Genomic DNA, 20,157 nt, shown 5'->3' on the forward strand with positions numbered 1-20,157 from the left:
CACCATCTTTAGATATCAAATACGAATCTCAAGGGCCATACTTTTGCTGGCAGAAACTGAAAATACGTCATAAGTGTTGCCCCCGGCCCTTTGGGTGGCCAATGCCATCGTCAAGCAACCAAGCCAAGCGACATGAAAAGTCAAAATGGCCACTCGGGCCAGCGCGGGGTGGCAGTTCGCAAAGCATGATGCGGAAACGGTCCCAGAGTGGTGACGTAACAGCGGGGCTACCAATGCATTGGGTTCTATGGGAGCTGTACCGGGACCGGCCGAAAATGACGTAACAGCCGGGAAAACGCAGCACCCGGGAACGTAACAGCAGGGGTTCTACTGTACTTTAGAAAAGTCAATGCATCTTTGGCATCAGAAGTTTATAAGAACATTAAACCCACAAAGTTCCAGAATTGAAAATCTAAAGCACGACTTTGGAAATGTCAGTGCCCCTTTCGCGTCAAAAGTTTACGAAAACATTATAGCTATAAACTTTCGGAATTGAAATCCATATGCTCCAGAGATTCCGCGGCCACCGTGAGATGCCGCGACGAGCCCGCTGGCCATCGAAATGTCCTTGAAACTTTGTGCTCAAATGCAGCTCCTTGCGTTATTCAACTCCGGGTGCATGGGCGTTGCTATGAAATCCAGCCCGAGTTTGCAATGTTCGCGCCGAAATGTCTTTTCGAGCGTGAAAAGGTCATTGTAGACAAAATCCGGAATGAATTCCGGCGCCAGTGGTTGTTTTGGTCGGCGATGACCGCATTACAGCGCGAAAAAGTTTGAGGGAGGGGATGAAGCCACATAAGGCCCCCCCCCTGGCTATGCCCCTGCAAACTTCATTACAGTAAAAGCTCGATGATACGAATCTCACGGGGTTACGAAAAATATTCGTATTAGCCGAAATTCGTATCATCGAAACACAATTAAAACTGTCGAATCTCGATAATTCGAACTCGAAGGGGCCCGAAAATTTGTTCGAATTAAAAGGACGTATTTTTGAAGTATTCGTGCACCATAGCACGATGCACGAACAGTGCGAGTCGTGAAATATTGCGGCGCGCAAGCGCATAGCAAGTGCGGGCCACGAAACTGCCCACACCGGCTAACGATCGCTTCCCGATAATGACAGAAAACGAAGCTTCAGGGAGCGAGCGGGCGGCGCCGGCACACGGGTGTGCGCGGAGACCGTCGAAGGTGAGGGAGGAGGGCGGCAGGGAGGCGGATTTGGCCGTGTCAACTCCGCCGCTTCGGTGGCTCCCCTCGCCCTCCCTCTCAGCTCCCTCGTTGCTCTCTCACCTTCGACTCCGTGCGCACATCTCCGTGCGCGCCCGCCGCCGTGCTGGCGCCAGCTTATTTTAGCCGCCCCCTGAAGTTTCGTTTTCTGCCGTTATCGGGAAGCGAGCGTTTGCGGGCGTGGCAGTTTCGTTGGCCCGACTGTGCCTCCGCCGCTGCTTCCCTCTGCGCTGCTGCCGTAGCGTGCAAGGTCAACATGTGACTAGAAAATAGAGGAGAAGGGTTCACTGCCATTTTATTCGCGTGGCTGAGGCCTCATTCACACAGCCGTCGAACGCTCCGTCACGTCACCGTCACGGCATCCGTTTTCGTCAGGGGAGAGGGTTTCCGTCACCGTGCTGGCGACGGAAACGTAGCGCACCGCTCTGCGTCGCCGGCGAGCCGTTTTTGAGGGGAAAACGACTCGTAAACCCTCTCCCCTGACGAAAACGGATGCCGTGACGGTGACGTGACGGAGCGTTTGACGGCTGTGTGAATGAGGCCTGAGACATCGGCACTAGTGTGTGCTAGAATACGGTTGTCTAGAACACTCTAGTCGGCACGTACACGCTTGTTCCGGCGCGATGCAGAAACGGCGACCTTGCAATTTGAGAGAGGTGGAAATTTCTGCCGCGGGTTCTTTTTTTTCCCCGTTCCTTCGAGCGCGGCATTGAGGGGTCTCTCCTGAGCTTTTGCTCTATGGCGGTGTCGGAGCAATGCCGGTCGGAGGCGCCGCCGCGTTATTTGGCGCGCTGCTAAGAGCATTGTCGGTACGCAGTATGTTCGAAATAAGCGTATTAGAATTAACGAGATTCGACTGTAGCTAAATTAAAGAGTCAGAGGTGAACTCACTCAGGCACATGTACGCAAAAAGCATTTATTTCTTGAAGGCCACCGCTTCAAACTCTTCGCGCCCAGTCGCGGAGTCCGCGCTGTCCGGCACCGCGCCTCCGCACCAAAAGAGAAGGAGAGAAAGCACGTGACTGCGCGCTGTTCTCTTTCGCGGCCGTCGGTGGGGCGGCGTTTATTCGTATCAACCGACGCAGGCTGAAAATCGATTCGTAACAACCGTTCTCTAGCACGTTGCAAGGTAATGGGGCTCGGCCGGGACCACAGAAAAATTCGTATCATCCGGAAATTCGTATTAGCCGTGATCGTATCATCGAGCTTTTACTGTATACTATCGAGGTTTAACTTTAGTACTGGAGCAAGAAGGCTCCCTTGCAATACTCTGGATGCAACATTAGCTGTCAGGGAACACTGGTGATTAATTTCTACAAATCGAAGGAAATTATATTATGGTAGTTCTTTCTCCCATATTCTATGCGGCTTTCTCCTAAACTGAGTTCTAGCATAGCAATATGTTTCTTGAAGTAAACAGAGCACTTGACTTACTTGGATGTCTCTGGCAGGCCAGCTGTAAGCTCCAGAAAGACAGACAGGTAGTTTCCCCGCACAACACCATTTCCATCCTGTAGAATAAAAAAACAAGCAAGACAACAAAAATCTAAGCCCCAGTTCCCGATAACACATAGGAAGCAATCAAGTTCCTAGATTCAAAGTGACCAGGAAGCCCTCCATGGATCGGTTCGTGGAGCGCACGGTCAGTCTGCACGCAATGTCAGCCCCAAGCCGAAGAGACGGAAACAAGTTCCTCTTGCAGCCGAGTATCCCCGCTGTCAGGTGGTGCTAGCATCGGAACACTCACACAATCTTTCGTCGTATTGCATAGCTAAAGACACCGACTACTTGCGCCACATGTGCTGTGCAGGGACAGGGAAGCTGGATGCCAGGAAACGCAAGCCATGCGGGGGAAAACATCAGGGGATGTAAGAATCGAGCATCCCCACAATCTTCAGCCCATTCCCTAATAATAACTGCTGTTCACAGTTAAAGAAGAAAAGTATACTACAAAAATTAATTTCTCTGAAGCAAAGCAGATGCACGTACCGGGTAAACCTTCAGCCGCCACGTAAGGCCCGAGGTGGTAAGGGGCCGGCTGTAAACGGGGTCAGCACGCTGCTGCAGCACCGAGAAGTTGCGCAGGAGAAAGGCGCTTGACTCGTATGGAGGCACCATCTCCGAGGGGAACTCTTGGCCACCCCCTGGCAACAGCAGCAGTGGGGGCGAGCACGGGGGCTGCCGCTGCAGCAGCTCCCCCAGCCGGCGCACAATCTCGGGCGACCGTGCGATGAGCTCCGAGCGCGAACACGAGCTCAGCTGTGCTTCGGCGGCCTGCAGCAGTTGCTCCAGTTGTTCCGTCTCCTGGGTGAGGGCATTCTTCTGTGCTGCTCAGTGAGGAGCACAGGAGAGGCAGTGGAGAGGCACGAGTTTCAATGCTGCTCCAGAGTACAGATGACTGTCTGAACAGCAACAAACAAAATGTAACAATGCAAGCACTGGGCTCGCACGAACAATCATCTCGCACTGATAGACCACGAACATTTATTTTCTGCAAGACAGTCCTTGCCACAATCTATGACGATACATGAGGCAGCTACGGAAAGTCGAAGGTGGCCTCCATTCCCCGTCTTTTATTTTAGGTAATTTCTTGTCTCACCTAATCTCTGCTTTCAGTAATCTGTTGCTTCAGTGCTAAAATCTATCAATCCAGACCAGCGTGGCATTCACCTCCAGTGCCCATTTATGGATTAAGCTGCAAGGATGTGTTTTCAGTGCAAACATATCAGCTACGCAGTAAAGATAATCATCAAGAATAATGCTTTAACACATCACAGTTCGGGGGTCAGGAAGAACTGAGCTGAGGCACTACTAGAATGAAGAGTTAAGAAGCACCTGCTTTAGAAGTGCCTGCACATTTCTGTCCTTGCAAGCCAACCTGTCACAACCTGTCACAACCTGTCACAACCTGTGAGGTTGTGACATAGTCGCAGCAATGTTCTTTCCTTTATTATTTAGGCCCTAAGACATCGCCCTCCATGCTTTCATCCTATCCGCCCCAACAGAGAGAGCACTCACCGACCAGGGAGAGCAGGCGCCCCTTCAACTGGGCATCCAGGCGCGCAATCATATGCTCGACGGCGTTGCGTATCTCGTGGACACGAAGGTCCTTGGCCTGTCGCACGGCCTCGACCGAGCGTTCAACTTGTGCCACCAGCCCCAGCAGGTGGACGAGGCGGCGCCGCAGGGCTCCCACCTGCTCCCGCACGGCCGTCACCTGCTGTGCGTGCACCTCCTCCAGGGGCTTGAACACATGCCCACAGTGCTGCAACAGGGCACCACAAAAGTTTCTGTAGCTTGTAGCCAGAGGGAATTGCAGAATACCAAAAATCCACTGCTCAAAGCACACAAGGGGGAGGCCAGCTTGTTGGAATTATAAAGGTTCATATTTTGCCACACTCCTGTGCGTGCCACAGAAGCAAGGAGAGCTGAAGCTTTCTTCTCTTTCCGTGCAGAGAGCCGGACGGCTTTCCCCCCGGTGGCAGAACCGTCTTACCAACCGGATGCAAACGTAGACCAACACTTGGGCGTGGGGCCCCGCACTCACTGGACCAAGCAAAGAACAAGGCAGGGCTGTCGAAATGAACGTGGCCGGCAAACGCCAGAGAGGAGAAGAGTGCGAGCCATGACAAAGAAAGGACCCCAGGTAAACATCTCGTTTCTGTCCTTTCTCACACCCTGCTTTTGTTTGCTAAACGACCCCAGAAAACGTCTCTGTCATAACTAGCCTGCCTCCAAGCGAATCCACTGGTAGCAATAAATGTTGTCGTGCTGGTTATTCAGCAGTGCATTGTCGTGTTTCTGCTTTTACTGGTACCACCGAACCTCTGCCATACAAGGGGAGCAATAGGGAGTTGGCCATCAAGCCTATGCCTTATGTATGAAAGCGGCTCAAGAGAACCTCCGTCTACAAGCTCTGGACAAAAGCCATAACTGTTTTGATGTCTCCCTCCAAAGAGACAGTTGTCTATTCTAACTAACCACAGCTGCCACTTTCCCGCTCCCGGTGTATCCATATGAACCATCACGTAATCACAAGAGAGCCATGGTTATAGGACAAGAGTGAGGTGCGATACGGACCCACATGCTGCAAATGAAGCAATGTTTCTGCGGTGGTGACAAGAGCACAGGCAACATTACAGATCAGGTGGAATAACACCTTCATGATTTTGTTAGCAGACAATTTCACTTTTCAGCCATCGCTTCAGCCGGTACCAGTGGACGCTGGTTGTGGCTTCTCCAAGATTAAGCATTTGGAGAAGCACCAATAAACATACTTTGTTTTCATTACCTACACTGTGTGGCCATGTTCTTTTATTAACAAAGTGGCACTAAGTATGGTGGCATGGGACTGCATTCGAGCAGAAGCCAGTGAACTTAGTCTTAACTCTAAGCTCTGCAATATGCCTGAACATGCCTATAGCACCACACCAAAAAAGGCATGCGCATGTGTGTGCTTAGCTACTGACACAACCTAAAACCACTCTATAAGCCTGTATAATCTTCTTACAACCTTTGTCCGTAAAGTTTCGAGACTGATTTATTTTCTTCTCTAGAAATGATTCCCCAAAACAAATGTTGGTGCGTATGTGTAGCGCCATCTTTTCGGGCTAACCTGAGCTATTTATGTTAATTGCTGTGGCAGCCGCTAGATGGCACTACATGTAGAAAAATATGTTGTCACCAGTCGTCTGCGCATTCTACTGCGAGTGAATGTGGGGAGATGAACGTCCACCTCGAACAGCGTGTAAACATAAAATTCTGTGTGAAGCTTGGCAAGACAGCCACACAGACGTATGAGCTCCTTCGTGACGCTTACTGCAACGAGACATTATCGCGGGCGCAAGTTTTTGAGTGGCACAAGAGGTTCGTTTCAGGGAGAACGCCGGTGGAAGACGACACAAGGCAGGGGCACCCTACAACCTCACGGAATGAAAACGTGGCTCGGATCAGGGAGATCGTACAGCAAGACCGCACCATTACAGTCCGCATGCTATCGGATGCTCTCGCAGCAAGACAACATGCCACCAAATTTTGCTTGAGAACTTGGGGACACGAATGCTGAATGCGAGACTTGTGCCACACTCCCTCACACAGGACCAGAAGGTCACGCGGGCATCAGTCAGCGCTGATTTGCTCTCCGGGGCAGAGAAGGATGCTGCATTCATCGACAGCATCATTGATGAAGGCGAAACACGGTGTTTTCAATACGATCCTCAAACAAAGAGGCAGAGCGCCAAATGGCGGTCCACAAGCTCTCCAGCGTCGAGAAAGGTGTGGCAACAGAAGACCAAAACAAACAAAGACGATGCCGATAGCTTTTTTCGATGCCAGTGCTGTCATACACCAGTTTTATATCCGCGTGCCCCAACACATGCGTGATACACTGCGACGCCATCACCCTGACTTATGGGCATCTGGACAATGGAGCCTTCTCCACGATAACGCAAGGCCGCACACTGCTCTCAGCGTGACAAAATTTCTCGCCAAGCACAGCATTACTGTACTTCCTCATCTGCCATACTCGCCTGACCTCTCCCCATGCGATTTTTTCCTGTTTCCTCGTGTGAAGAGAGCCCTAAAATGTCGCTGGATGGAGAGCGTGGAGCCCATTCAAGACGCCACGACAAAGGAGCTGGCAGCCCTGCCAAAAGAAGCATTTTCCAACTGTTTCCAAGACCTCAAAAGTGTTGGAAGCTGTGTAGACTGCAAGGGAGACTATTTCGAAGGGGTGTTGATTTCAATGTTAAGCGCATTTTTTTTAATGGACTCAGTCTCGGAACTCTATGGACAAAGGTTGTATTTCATTTTTCTACTCACGGGCCTGAAGGCATTTACAGAGGGGACACAAATGCAAGGTGTAACTCAAACTAAACGTAAGAAAACACGGCACAAGATAATGAAATGTAATAAAGTCGTTAGTTCACTGCAGCAGACTAACAACATTTTAAATCATTTCATTTCACAGCACAGTGGTAATCACAGCATGGCGTCTGCAATCTTCCAGCAGCATAGCAATTTTACAATGTTATTTGCTCCCAGCATCCCTCATCTTACCCCAAAAAAAAAAGAAAACTGGAGCTCTGCTTGGATGCATACAACCACATTGCTAGTAAGAACTGACCTATAAGTGATCTTGTGAACATCTTGTGTGACGGCAGCACACACCTGCCTTGCCATTCTATGACAACGCCATTGTTAATTTTGCTGTGTGGTTAAAACGAGTAGCATGCGCTACAAGGTATACTCACAGCACACTCTCCTTAGAGTAGGTGTGCAGCACCAGTGTCATTGTTAAAGATGCTGCAACTTGCGGTACATTCAACTGGTTTCCACGTCGCTCTGACTGGGTTCGCAGCAAACAGAAGACCAAAACAAACAAAGACGATGCCGATAGCTTTTTTCGATGCTGGTCAACTGCCGCTGGGCCCTTTCAACATTGGAGCCTGAGAAACTCCGGCCAAGCTGAATGTTCAGCTCTCCTAGAGTAATCAAAGAAGCAAAGTGACTGGAATTCTGACATATCAGCTGCGCTCCCAGCTCGAAGGTGAGAGTGTCTCAAAGCATTTTGAGCTGGAGCAGAACGCTCAGGAGCAGGCAAATGTAAAGCATGCTGCCAGAGTGCTCGAAATTGACCAATTGAATGTGCCACTAGTAAAACTTAGTGACACGCTTTTACTCTTCTTTTCATAATGCTAAACGTCATCGCATGCTACGGCCATGACAGTGCGCTCCCCTCATTTGTACGACTTCCTTTTTCGCCCCACGCAGTAACACACGCAGCTTTTGAGCCAGAGATAAGTGGAACCTGACAGTGCCCAGGGCAGAATGAAAACCCACAGCAAGTGCCTTACCGTTCCACCCCAGAGGGCACACTGGTGGCAGATGCAGAGGCGGCAGTTCCAGCAGTAGACACTGAGCTTCTCGCCCTTGTGATGCTGACAGCGCTCCTGATCCCGCGGCTCGGGGGAACCGGGCTTGGCGGCCTCTCCAGTGGTCGTGGCTGTGGCTGCAGCCGAGCTCAGCTGCAGGGTGTCCAGCTGCTGGGTGACCTCCTCCACCCAGCGGCAGTTGACCAGCTCGTGCAGGTGCAGGGAGGCACGGCAGTGCGGGCACTGAGACCGCTGTTCCGTCAGCCAGCGCTGCAGCCATCGAGTATAACGTTTTACCCTTTTGAACCACTCGAATTCCTGAACCAAAATTTGAACAGAATATTTTGATTAAGCCTGGAAGTGATTTATACTTGAAATGTTAAGGCTCCATGCAGGCTGTGAGAAAAATAGCTGCAGTGACTTGGGAAGACTGTCTTGTTACATGTTGAAGTCGTTTTCTACACTAAGCGTTGCAGTGAGAAAGTTCATCAAAACATCACCATTACACTGCCCCCCGCTCAAACACTGAACAGAGCAGACAGCAAATGGAAGAAAGGAAATGCACAGAAAGTAACACTGACAGTACAGTCATGTGAGCTCCTGTCCAGCACACTGGCTCAGCCTCAGCTACGCAGCAGAAGAAAACACAAATTTTGCTTTATTACCCTGACCCACTACTGGGAATAAGAGTATGCTAAATAAGTTTGTGCATTCACTAGGCATGGAACATTGCTGGTGGCCTTAGCAAACTCATTATTCCTGTGCGTTGCACAGTATTCAGCTGCAGGATAAAAAGCAGTCACTAAGGTGTTTAGCTATTGCCAAGGTGAGCCTGCACTCCTGCTGCTGTTATACTTCACTGCCCATCTAGAGCAACAATTCTGCGGCCACATTTTCCAACTTATATTTTGATTAATTATTCTTGGCCTTTGTCACAGCACAAATCAAAGGTAAACTGTTGCAAAATACAGCTCCCAAGTAAGGCAAATCATAACTGTAAATACCTACAAGGTGGAAGAATTTTCACAAAAGAAAATACTGTTGTCCAACTCAATAGAGCCACAAAGCTACAAAGGAAATAAACTAAATGGTAAATGAGACATCCACCCAATCTTAGCAATTGCTACAAAGGAAACCCATACGGGTTCCTTGAAAGAAAAGCCTCCCAGTTGAAGAAAAATTCGTCCTGGTCTGGGGCTCGAACCCAGGACCACCGCCTTTCCGGGGCAGCCGCCCTACCATCTGAGCTAACCAGGAGGCTAGCAGATGGCAGGGTGAAGTCAAACTAATCAACAACTCGAAGCAAAGGCAAGTGTTTGACGTAATAGTTCAGCGGAAACCCGCCAGGAGGAGAGAAGTAATTACAGGATAAATGAGATATCCACCCTATCGTAGCAATTGCTACAAATGAAACCCATACGGGTTCCTCAAAAGAAAAGCAGCACTTCAACTGTGAGGCTTTTCTTTTGAGGAACCCGTATGGGTTTCCTTTCTAGCAATTGCTACGATCGGGTGGATGTCTCATTTACCCTTTAATTACTTCTCTCCACCTAGCGCGTTTCCGCTGAACTATTACATCAAAGGAAATAAATGTTTCTTAGGAAAGAGCGCGTCACATTTGAATAAAGATTCATCCTAACTAAGGGACCATACTCAAGACATGACACCTTTTCAATGCAGTCGCTCTACCATTTGAACTAACGAGAAGAATAGCAGATTGCACAGTGAGGCTAAAATAATCAACAACTGGAAGCCAGGGACAATAAGGCCTCTGAATCAGTTCGGCAGACATGCAGATATCTTCTTCCATCGTGCCGATTTTACCACACTGATTTGGGCATCTGCCAAAGCAGACCAAATAAGAGAATATAACTTTATATGCATGCCATTGCACTGACATACTAGCGCAGAGGTTTCAGCACGAAATTCAAGAAAAGAAAGGTTGGCCTACATTTACTCCGCTAGCAATAAACTTTTACATCAAACAAATAATAATTGAGTTCTTAAATAACGATTTACCAGACTTTACCGATTTAAAGTTGCTCGTTCATGTCCCTTTAACAAACCAAAAGATAAACACGCAAATCACTCGCGACTCACTCGAATGCAGGCGTAGCAGCAAAGCTTGGAGCAATGGGGGCACAGGTGGGCATCCCGCAGCCGCTCCATACAAATGAAGCATCGGAACACCTCTGCCAGGCTCTGCAGACAACCACATGGCCCCGCTACAGCACAGTCGCACTTGGTTGAAGAACGCAATGCTCCGCACTGCTGGTTTCTCACAGGCTATTAACCTTTTAATGAGAGCACATATAAATAGTCGAAAAAGATGGATATGTACAAAACGCATCGAGAATAAGAATCAATGAAAAAATATATATACATATACATTTTGTGCAAACTTTTGCCGCAATAAGTTACAAACCCCCAGGCAGGAAAATGAGAGCGGCCTTCACATCAATCCACCTATGGCCTCATTTGAAATTTGCACTGACAGCCCACGTCATATGTGAGCCATACGTGTACATTTCATTTGCTTTACATTGCGTGTGCAACACCACTGCAGCCGGTGATCTTGCATCAGTCGGTCTCCTCTGACTGTGCATTCAAAAAAATGTGAGTCACGTACCGAACTTCTACTGCTTCCTGTGTTCCTGCTCTTAAACCAACAAATGATGCATACTGCCGGTTATTCAGTGTTGGCCAAAGACATTAGCCAGAAACTTTGTAGTCAATAACGAAACTCGGTAAGAAAAAAATATATTTTTTCCTGGTATGTTGCCTGTAGGCAACATGTCAATAAAGTGTTAACATATTCAGAAGCATCAGCACAATGCAGATGTAAACAAATGAGTGCCTGTCAACATTTTTGTTTATCAAGGTATTATGCACCCGCCTAACATGAGGCACATGGCCAGAAACCTCTAGGCTAAAAAACATTACTGTTTCACACACTCCAAGAAGATGACAAAACGAATTAATATTGTTTTCTGCCCTCTGCAACCAGCAGCAACTACAGAAAGTTCACGCTCACAACACAGCCAAATGAACAAGCAGAGATGCATGCGAAATAATTAAAGAGCGATGCTTTGTCTGCTATTGTCGCATATAAACTATCAAAGAGAAGAAGCAAAAGGAAGAGTGGTGACATTGTTACAGTAGCCAGTTTATTGCACAGAGCCTACACAATGTACACACGTCAACATTCTACTCCTCCACTTTTCAACGATTTATGACTGGTGGTCACAGCTTTAGAAGTAGGTATTGTGCTAAAGTCGAACTGAGCAAATTAGATATCGGACTTCTCCGCCTGTGAAGCTGCTTAGACATTACTGTTTGAGTTGCTGCGACGTCAAGCGAAAGACCAAAGACACCAAGGTGTAGTCACACTGTACTTTATGGAAGCCATGGGGGACAAATTAACATTGGTAATGCTTCCAGCAAACATCCATTACTTCGCAAACTCGAAGACCACCTGCCGCCCCTGTAAAGTTGTGCCACCAAAGGCCTCAGCAGCTAACTCAAGTACATTCTAAGATTGCAGAGATGGTTTCCGCCTCTGGAACAAAAGGTCCCTCCCAAAGTTCCCAGGAGGAGCTGCATGTCAGCACATGACACCGCAGAGTCACATTGCTGTCACACAAGGTACTCACTCCCCTTAGAGTGTGGTACACAAAGGCTCACCACTCGGACTACAATACAGTTGTTTTCGGTCTAGAGAACTTTCTATGGAATGATTATTTCATGTTACCAGTAGAACTTATGGTCGTAACTTTGCGTTAAATCACATATTATCTATGCGCCTTTCTGTTTCCAGTATGCGACATACTGTGTTTCGGTAGCGATCGCAAGTGGTGCGCTGTGGCTGCTGGTCGCCAGAATGTGCAGCTCCGCTCGTTGGGTGGTAAATGGGTTCAAATGTGAAACTCCTTCCATGTAATAATTACGTCATGTGTTGCAACATTGAAATATGAGAGTTACTATTACATTAAATTACGTGATGCATACTTATACCTATCTTTTACATGTGAAGACACGCTATTTTTTTGGCTGTGAATGCAGGCTATGAGAAAGATTTCTCGCTTTCTTAGAATTTCCTGCTATTTAAGAAATGGAAAATAGCCGAAGCCAACACCTTACTGACAGCCCAGTGTGCATGGGGATTTCCTTAAGCAGGCCCCGATTATCGCACACATCCTGCACATCCAACCACAATGAAAGCACTAAAAAAACTAAAAATAAATTACAAATAATAAACAACCATTCTATTTATATTCAATATTGCAAATATTCACACACTCTTGCTGATATACAGTGGATACTATGCAATTGGTTGTGACTCGGCTCACAGCCGCCAACTGGAGAGCAGCAAGTGTTCCTGAAACTTAATGCTAATGCAAATTTACACAGCATATGTTAGTGCACCTTCTGTTGGAAGGACTGCAGACCCAGTATATAAAGCGAAGGCACAAGCTTCTGAGCTCCTTACTGACGATGAGACTACGGCTAAGTAGACGAAGAATTTTGTGCTGTCAACCTTTTTTTTTCTGAGTCCTTTCCTGGACCTGGTAGCGCAAAGGGGGCTGCACACCATTCGTTACATGCATAATTGTGACCGCTGTCCCTTCCTGTTTACAACTGCAGGAAAGACTGGCCGATGTGATGTACCGTGGCTACATATTTGCTCACTGAAACTGCAAGAGCAATGAAGTGTGTCTAGTTGCGACATATGATGTCTTTTTCATTCAAAAACTGATACAATGTAAGTACTCAGCTTAGCATTGGAGGGTTTCTGGATTTGCCATGTCCTCTATCCATATGATGGTTCCCTCACCTATTTCACAGGGAGGTCTTGTGCATTATCATATCGTTAAGAATCCCTCTTGTTTCTCTTTGGCGAGCTCCTCTTATCTGCATAGAAAGTCTCTGTCGGGGAGCCTTAAAACCAGGGTGTCTGGTGCTACAGATAAAGTAGCCCGCAGCTTCCTTCCCCTTCAGGACTTCGCATTCTGTTATTGAAGAGACTTGTCTAGTGCATAAAGTACAAGGGTACATAAAGTATAGGGTGTCCAATGTCAATGACAAGAATATGGCTTAAAAGGAGGCAAGAACATCTTGTGTTGTCGTGGATGTACACCAACAATAAATTGTAACAAAAAAAAATAAAAATCTAGAGCAATTCACAGGGGCACTGCGTGCAAGTAACACAAATTTCAGCATTTTAAAACGGAACCCAATAATGAAAGCTGAACTGCCATTGTCACATGTGCAGCTCGATCATGTTTCCACAAATACTTCGCACCCACTTTAAGGCCCTCGTTATGTCCAAATGTAATAACGCTGCACGTTTGGCTCTTTCTTAACAGTAATCCTCCGACATAGGTGGAAAGCAAACGCGAAAGTGAGCATGTTTTCCTTCCTTAGCTGCACTTGATGGCAAACACTGCAAGCTTATATATAGACCATGCTCCACTATTATAGTTCTCTAAAGGTTGCAGTAGCCAAGCTTCTGCAAGCCACGAGTGAAAACACCTACTAGACGTCGCCAAAGAAGGGGAGAAGACATTATCTGAGAAGTAACGCTTGCGCAACATTTTCAAACAGAGTACCGTTACGTTAACAATGCACAAAACGATAAAAAATAAAAGACGAATATTTCCAATGTCACGCACGTACCTGTGCTTAAAGTCACGTTTGCTAGCTAGCGTTAGACTTAAATGACAGCTATGAAGTAGTTATCCATGCCCACCTTAAAAAAATACTCTCACGAATACGAGGCCGCAAATAGTAATTCAAAACAGCGGAAAAAAATTAAACTTACCTCCACACCGTGATCCTCCATCGTTCACCTGTGAGAGAAAACAGCATACGTACATTTAAAAGTAATATGCAGGAACAAACACGAGAGAAGGTGTACACCTGTCATTTTGCGCGTCCAGGTATGATCGACCCAGTAAGTGCGTTTGCGAGCAACGGCCGAGTGCTTGCAACGAACATATGCGATGTGATCGGCCCATCTTAATTTAACTGAACTTTACGAGCGCAAACATCCACCTTGAATAAGCCAGGCGCAAGACGGAAGTTTTCGCAGTGCGGCAAACGTTCTTTCTGCAGGTTAGCTACACTGTCACTTCCTACATTTTGACCCCAGACCTGTGAAAAAGGAAGCGAACCGCAACGAAAGCCGAAACTCACCACTTGTCTGGATACAACTACTTAACGTCAGGAAGTACGCAAGCGGTCAGCAGCATGTCACATTAACATTACAGCTGTTCTCAGCGATGGAACGACATGGATCGTAGCTAAGTGGAGGAGCAGCTCAAGCGGTTTGTGCAGCTATTTCATAGGTGGAGGAGGATGCAGGCAATGCGGGGGAGACGGTGCACAGGGGTTTGGCGCCAGCTGTTCTCACCAGGTGTCGTCGCTGAAACAACTACAACGCAGCACTGATCCGGCTGATACATTGATCCAACTTTTCGGGCTTTTCGGTGCTCTTACTATGCATCAAGGCGTTACTCTGTAAAAAATTTTGTCAGCACCAGCAACGCGCAGAACTGTCGTCGACGCCGTCGGCGTTTTGCCCGCCTTCGCACCGAATATGCACCGAAACGCATTTGGTGCACCGGCACCAAATGCGTTTTTATATAAATACGCATTTGGTGCCGCAGCTAAACGTCGCCTCCCCTCCCTCCCTCCCGTCCCCCCATAGCCCTTCGCGCGACGGTGGTAAGTGGTTCTTGAGGGAAAGGGAAAGGTTGGCGCTATCTTCTGCAGCCCTTGAGGGACGCGCGACGGAAAAAGTCGCGTTTGCTCACTATATATGGAAAGGAGGAAAGAGACAGCCCTTCAGGGAGCACGGCGCAGAACGCGCGTTTGCTCTCCGACGTGCGTTCGCTCCCCGTGAAGGCGCGCGAGCAAAATCATAGAATAAAGAACCAACTTTGCAAACATGTATACATGCATATGTCAACAATGTCATTTATGCACTGAAATAACATTCAGAAATGAATAGACTCGCGGCCTATACACTTTGCGAGTGAACAGCATTTTAGAAATTGCATGTCGCACGTGGCCTCTCAACATCATACCTTCACAGATTTTATTACAAACTGTGGAATCTATGTGGCTGTTTTAATATTTATGCCTTTGCAAAAGCATGCATTTAGACCATTATCGTGCATTGCGATTTTGAAAAGAAGCGGTGAAAGCACTGACCCTTGCGGGGTGCCGATCTTACCTAGCATGTGCTTTCTGCTTCTGATTTGCCCAACGTTTATGGTGGCCGTTCGGTTATCCAAAAACGATCTTACAAAATTGTGTAAATTTACTCCGAGATCTAAAGTGGAGATTTCGTTGAGGATGTGTTCGTGCCTGACCGTGTCGAAGGCCTTTGTTAGGTCAAGCACCAGGATGCCTTTTACATCCCTGGATTTGTTGTCTATGACGGCGCTCCTGATTAGTAAGTAGCATGGCGTCTTGTGTGTACAGGGATTTTCTGAAGCCTATGAGATTGTGGTGGAATAGGCGGAAATTTTCTTCAATGTGCTCTCCAATTCTATTGTGGATGACATGTTCCGCGACCTTCCCGAGGCATGACGCAAGGGAGATGGGCCTCAGATTCTCTGCATGGAGTGATTTTCTGGGTTTGGGGATGAGGACTACATTGGCAGTTCGCAATTCGTCCAGCACCGGGCCTTCAGCCCATACCTCGTTAATTTTGCTCGTAATGATTTGTATGGCTTTGTCATCTAGATTTCTGAGTACATAGTTTGTTTGTTAGTCTGAGTAGTTTGTTGTTTGTCTGGGCCGGGGCCCGAGCGTCCGTTTAGGTCGTGAAGGGCATGCACAATCTCCGAAACTTCGAAAGGACGAAATTCTATCGGCCAGAATTGGGCAGAGTCTATCGGCCGAGAGTCGGGCAGATTTTATGTATGTGCTAAGTAAATAAATTTAGCAAATGTATAATTTTGGTGAATATATTAAAGCGATAAATTCTAAGACGATTCAGCGGACTACAAAGTATACATGTACTAATACAAGAGGCAATAAGGTAAAGATAAATGGAATAATATGCTTAACAATGAAATCAGTTTGATTCAACAATGAATTTCTCTATGGCGATGCATACAGTCCTGTGCGAGTGTCCTAGCACAGAAGCTCCAAAAGACAGCAGTTCCGGAGTGTTCAATGGCAGGCCGAGCTGTCGCATTGCAATTTGCAATCTCCTTTTTCTTAGGGAGGAGAAACGCCAGCAGTCCAGTAAGTAATGGTCGATCGTTTCTAATGCGTTACAGAAATGGCACAAGGGGAAATCGCCAGATCAGATCGGTGCATGTAGAAATTTAGGCGTGGGACTCGACATCATTCCAGCGTAGAATTTCACTTCTGTCGTCGTAATGGGGAGGCCGCCTCTACGGGGCTATGAACCATTGCTTAAGGGGGTATGAGCCATTCATTGTCCTAGGTGTCGGACAGATTTAATTTTGGAGCAATTTAATTTTGAAGACTCGCAAGCGGCAACGCGACAACGGCGGACTGCGGGCATACCGTCAGTGACGTCGTTCTCTCCGTCGCAGCCAAACGTGTGTGTAACCTCATTGAGAAACACAAAGACATAACCTGCAATAATTGAGAAAAAACTTTAATGAACCGTCGGGATTAAACCAGTGATAAACACCGGGGCCGCACGTTTCAGCTTCGCTGGTTAACCATCTGTATGGAGTGCTTGGGCGGTGATTTTTGTATTAATTTTGCTTTTACTCACAGTCAAATTAAGCACACTAGCAAAATGGCTTGTCTCGCTGGTAAGAGAGTGCTATAGAAAGAGAAATGGAAGCATGTAGATATTTAAGGATAAAGCAGGAAGGCGTGGTACACGCCTGATTTGCTACCCGGCCTACACTGCGGAAAGAGGGCAAAGTCTTTGTAAGAAAAAAGTAGGAGGAATGAAAATAACATTATGGCACACAGTGTTGCAGTACGTTAGAGACAGCAACTAAGGCCAGTCGATTTCACAAATTGGAAGAATGTTGTGGCAAAGGGTGTGACAATGATGTTTTTGTGAACTGCGCTAGAGCTGGCGCACATGCTTCATTACGAGCATCATTCTCCTTGTTGGTCACCTCCAGCTTCCCAGCATTTACCACATCAATGAAACGAATGGTGGTGCAGTGCTTGTGCCTAGCCCAGTATGAGCCACAGTGTGGGTGATGCTGCCACGCCTTAACCTCACCCACACTATCACGGTACATACCCTCTCCACCCGGGCATGTGCACACCCTTTGGCACCTTCTCAATCACATCTTCCACGCCACACGACGTATCCACGTGCACAGGGCGTAAATTTGAACTGCCAATATATCATCATCATCATCATCAGCCTGTCCACTGGGTACAGGACAAAGGCCTCTGCCAGCAATCTCATTTTAACTTTGTCGTTCACCAGCTGACCCCATCTTGCGAGGTCTGTCCCAAAAGCTTGTGCGGTAGGTTAAAAAAAAAAGCATTTCACAAACTTTCAGATACATCGATGTGGTGCACCTTCAAAATACTCCCCACTAGTTCCACTTCTACCATTGCTGGAATCACCCTTAATTGAAGTCCTCTTCCGTTAAGTGCTTCAGCAACAAATTCCTTCCTTTAGCATTGTTGTCACATCCCCGGAATGCCATCCCCGAAGCACCACTTAGCATTTGGGAAACAAAACAGAGTTGCAGGGGGCTAAATCCGGCGAATAGGGATTAGGGTGTTCCAGCACAGTGATGGAATTGCATGCCAAAAATTTGCGCACCATCATTGCCGAGTGCGTAGGAGCGTAACTGAGGTGTACAATTCAGCGCCCCTCTTTCTACAAATTTGGTTGCATGTGGTGCACACAATCTTTCAGATAGGACCTCCCTGTAGAAAGCTGAATTGACAGTTTGACCTTCAGATACAAATTCGTGGTGTACAATTTCATGACAGTCAAACAACACAATCAACATGTCTGCACATTTTATGACCTTGGCTCATCTTCCTTTTCAAGTCCTTGCTCTGCGACTTCAGCTCGATATCGTATTTGTAAATCCAAGTTTCATCACAGGTGACAACCCTTTTCTCAATCAATTTAACATTCTTTTCGTCACATCTATTGCTCAGAAGTAAGCATACAGTTTCGGCACGATCGTTGTACAAACTGTTTTCATATACAAATTTTCAGTAAAAATCTAGTGAATGGAGGATTTCCCAAAGTGCTGATATTCTAACAGTTATTTGGTAGTCATTGAACACAAGGCCGGAACGCACGCAATCAATGTTTTCATCTTCACACAAGGTGGAGGGGCGTTCTGACCTTGCATTATCCTTGGGGTCTTCATGGCCTTTCCGAAAACACTGGACCCATTTTAACAAAGTTTTTAACATTAGAGCATCCTTTCCATGGGCCTTTTGCAATATTTTATAATTCATGCATCACTCCTGTCAAATTTCTCAAGAAATTTGATATTCAAGCTTTGCTCCATTTTTCTTCGTTTACCTACATTTCTACAGACTAAAAATGGGTTGCACAAAAAGTCCATGCATAAAATTCTGCCTTGTCATACAACAGTGTGGCTTGTACTAAAGGTCACTCGGGTCCTTTCGAGCGGAGAAAGTGAGAAAGCGGTGTCACTATGTACCCTCTCCCACTTTTCTGCTGACTCAATGCACTAACTTTTGAGAGAGACCTCATATGCTAGCAAATTTCTTAATTTTATCACACCACCTAATCGTCCTTGACTGCGCTTCACTTCCCTAGGCACCCAATCTGTAACTCTAATGGTCCACCGGTTATCTGCCCTCCGCATTACATGGCCTGCCCAGCTCCATTTTTTGTCTCGTAATCTCAAATAAAATATCGGCTAGCTCCATTTGCTCTCCAATTCACACTGCTGTCTTCCAATATTTTAGGGTTACGCCTAACATCTTTTGTTTCATCGTTCCATCACTCATTGTGCAGTCCTTAACTTCCAATGCATGCTGCTTCAAATCACCAGCGAGAGACTGTCTCATACAGATATCTATATAACTTCTGAAAGTCTGCGAGGGGCAAAACCCATACGGTAGCTCAAACTTTTCTACCACCAGATGTCATCAACTGCGAATTTAACAGAGCTATGAACATGAGCGATATGCAGACTGAAATACAGTATGCATCTAAATTAGTTTGATGTTCTGCACAATAATTCGTGAAGCTTACAGGGTTCAACTGCAGTGACACCTGATGCAAAGCAAAGATAAATATGAACGCAACCAATAATTCTGAAAATAAAGTCTATCACATGCTTTTCTTTGATGCAGCAGTTTGTAATATAGCCATAATTGGCTCCTGGCAGTGAGGATGAATGTTGTACTTCAGACTCGATGTAGAATAGGTAACCAACAGATTATGAAGAGGCTCGTTAGTATAAAGCAAGCATGTTCACACACACACATGTATATGTATATATACAGGGTGTTTCATTTTAGCTGCACCAAATTTTTAAACATTGCCTGTGGCAGATAGCACAGTTATAATCCTTGATCTAAACTAATCGATGAGGCGGCCATTATGTCCACGAGAAATCAAAACGGCTAATTGAGTAATTAACATAATTACACTAATTAACTTTTTAATTAATGATTTTACGGCACATCTTTCAATCTACGGGTTATAACCGCTGAGTTCGCAAGGTGTATGCACTTGGAACGAATTCTCAGGACTGAACCAGTTTCGAGATATTAATTTTTAAAGTGTCCGACGAAATGTATGGGCGTTCCAGTTAACTTTTTGAGGAAAACGCTGTTTTATGCATTGAAGCACAAAGTTAACTGGAACGCCCATGTATTTCGTGGGACACTTTGAAAATTAATATCTCGAAACTGGCACAGTCCTGAGAATTCGTTTCAAGTGGATACGCTTTGCGAACTCAGCGGCTATATTTCGTAGAATGAAAGATGTGCCGTAAAGTAAATAATTAAAAAGTTAATTAGCGTAATAATGTTAATTACTCAATTAAGCGGTTTTATTTCTCGTGGAAGTAATGGCCGCCTCATCGAGTAG

The 20,157-nt window shown here is 46.6% G+C and overlaps 1 protein-coding gene across 2 annotated transcripts in view; it reads right to left on the reverse strand.

Annotated features, from left to right (window-relative positions):
• The window catches only part of LOC119446018 (E3 ubiquitin-protein ligase TRIM37-like), a 61,812-nt gene extending 47,346 nt beyond the window's left edge, over positions 1-14,466 (reverse strand). Inside the window, exons 1-7 of one of the 2 annotated variants that reach the window (XM_037710326.2) lie at positions 14,295-14,466; positions 13,921-13,948; positions 10,200-10,301; positions 8,082-8,369; positions 4,246-4,492; positions 3,217-3,554; positions 2,662-2,738 (exon numbers count right to left, since the gene is read on the reverse strand). In XM_037710326.2, the coding sequence (XP_037566254.1) occupies positions 2,662-2,738; positions 3,217-3,554; positions 4,246-4,492; positions 8,082-8,369; positions 10,200-10,301; positions 13,921-13,941 (1,073 nt within the window). In that variant the 5' untranslated portion in view covers positions 13,942-13,948; positions 14,295-14,466. Of the gene's footprint in view, positions 1-2,661; positions 2,739-3,216; positions 3,555-4,245; positions 4,493-8,081; positions 8,370-10,199; positions 10,302-13,920; positions 13,949-14,153; positions 14,231-14,294 lie in introns of those variants that run through there. The other variant, XM_049663822.1, reaches the window with a different exon arrangement.
• Between the last annotated feature and the right edge of the window lie 5,691 nt (positions 14,467-20,157).

Source organism: Dermacentor silvarum, chromosome 3 (genome assembly GCF_013339745.2).
Source record: "Dermacentor silvarum isolate Dsil-2018 chromosome 3, BIME_Dsil_1.4, whole genome shotgun sequence".
NCBI classification, from domain to species: Eukaryota; Metazoa; Arthropoda; class Arachnida; order Ixodida; family Ixodidae; genus Dermacentor; species Dermacentor silvarum.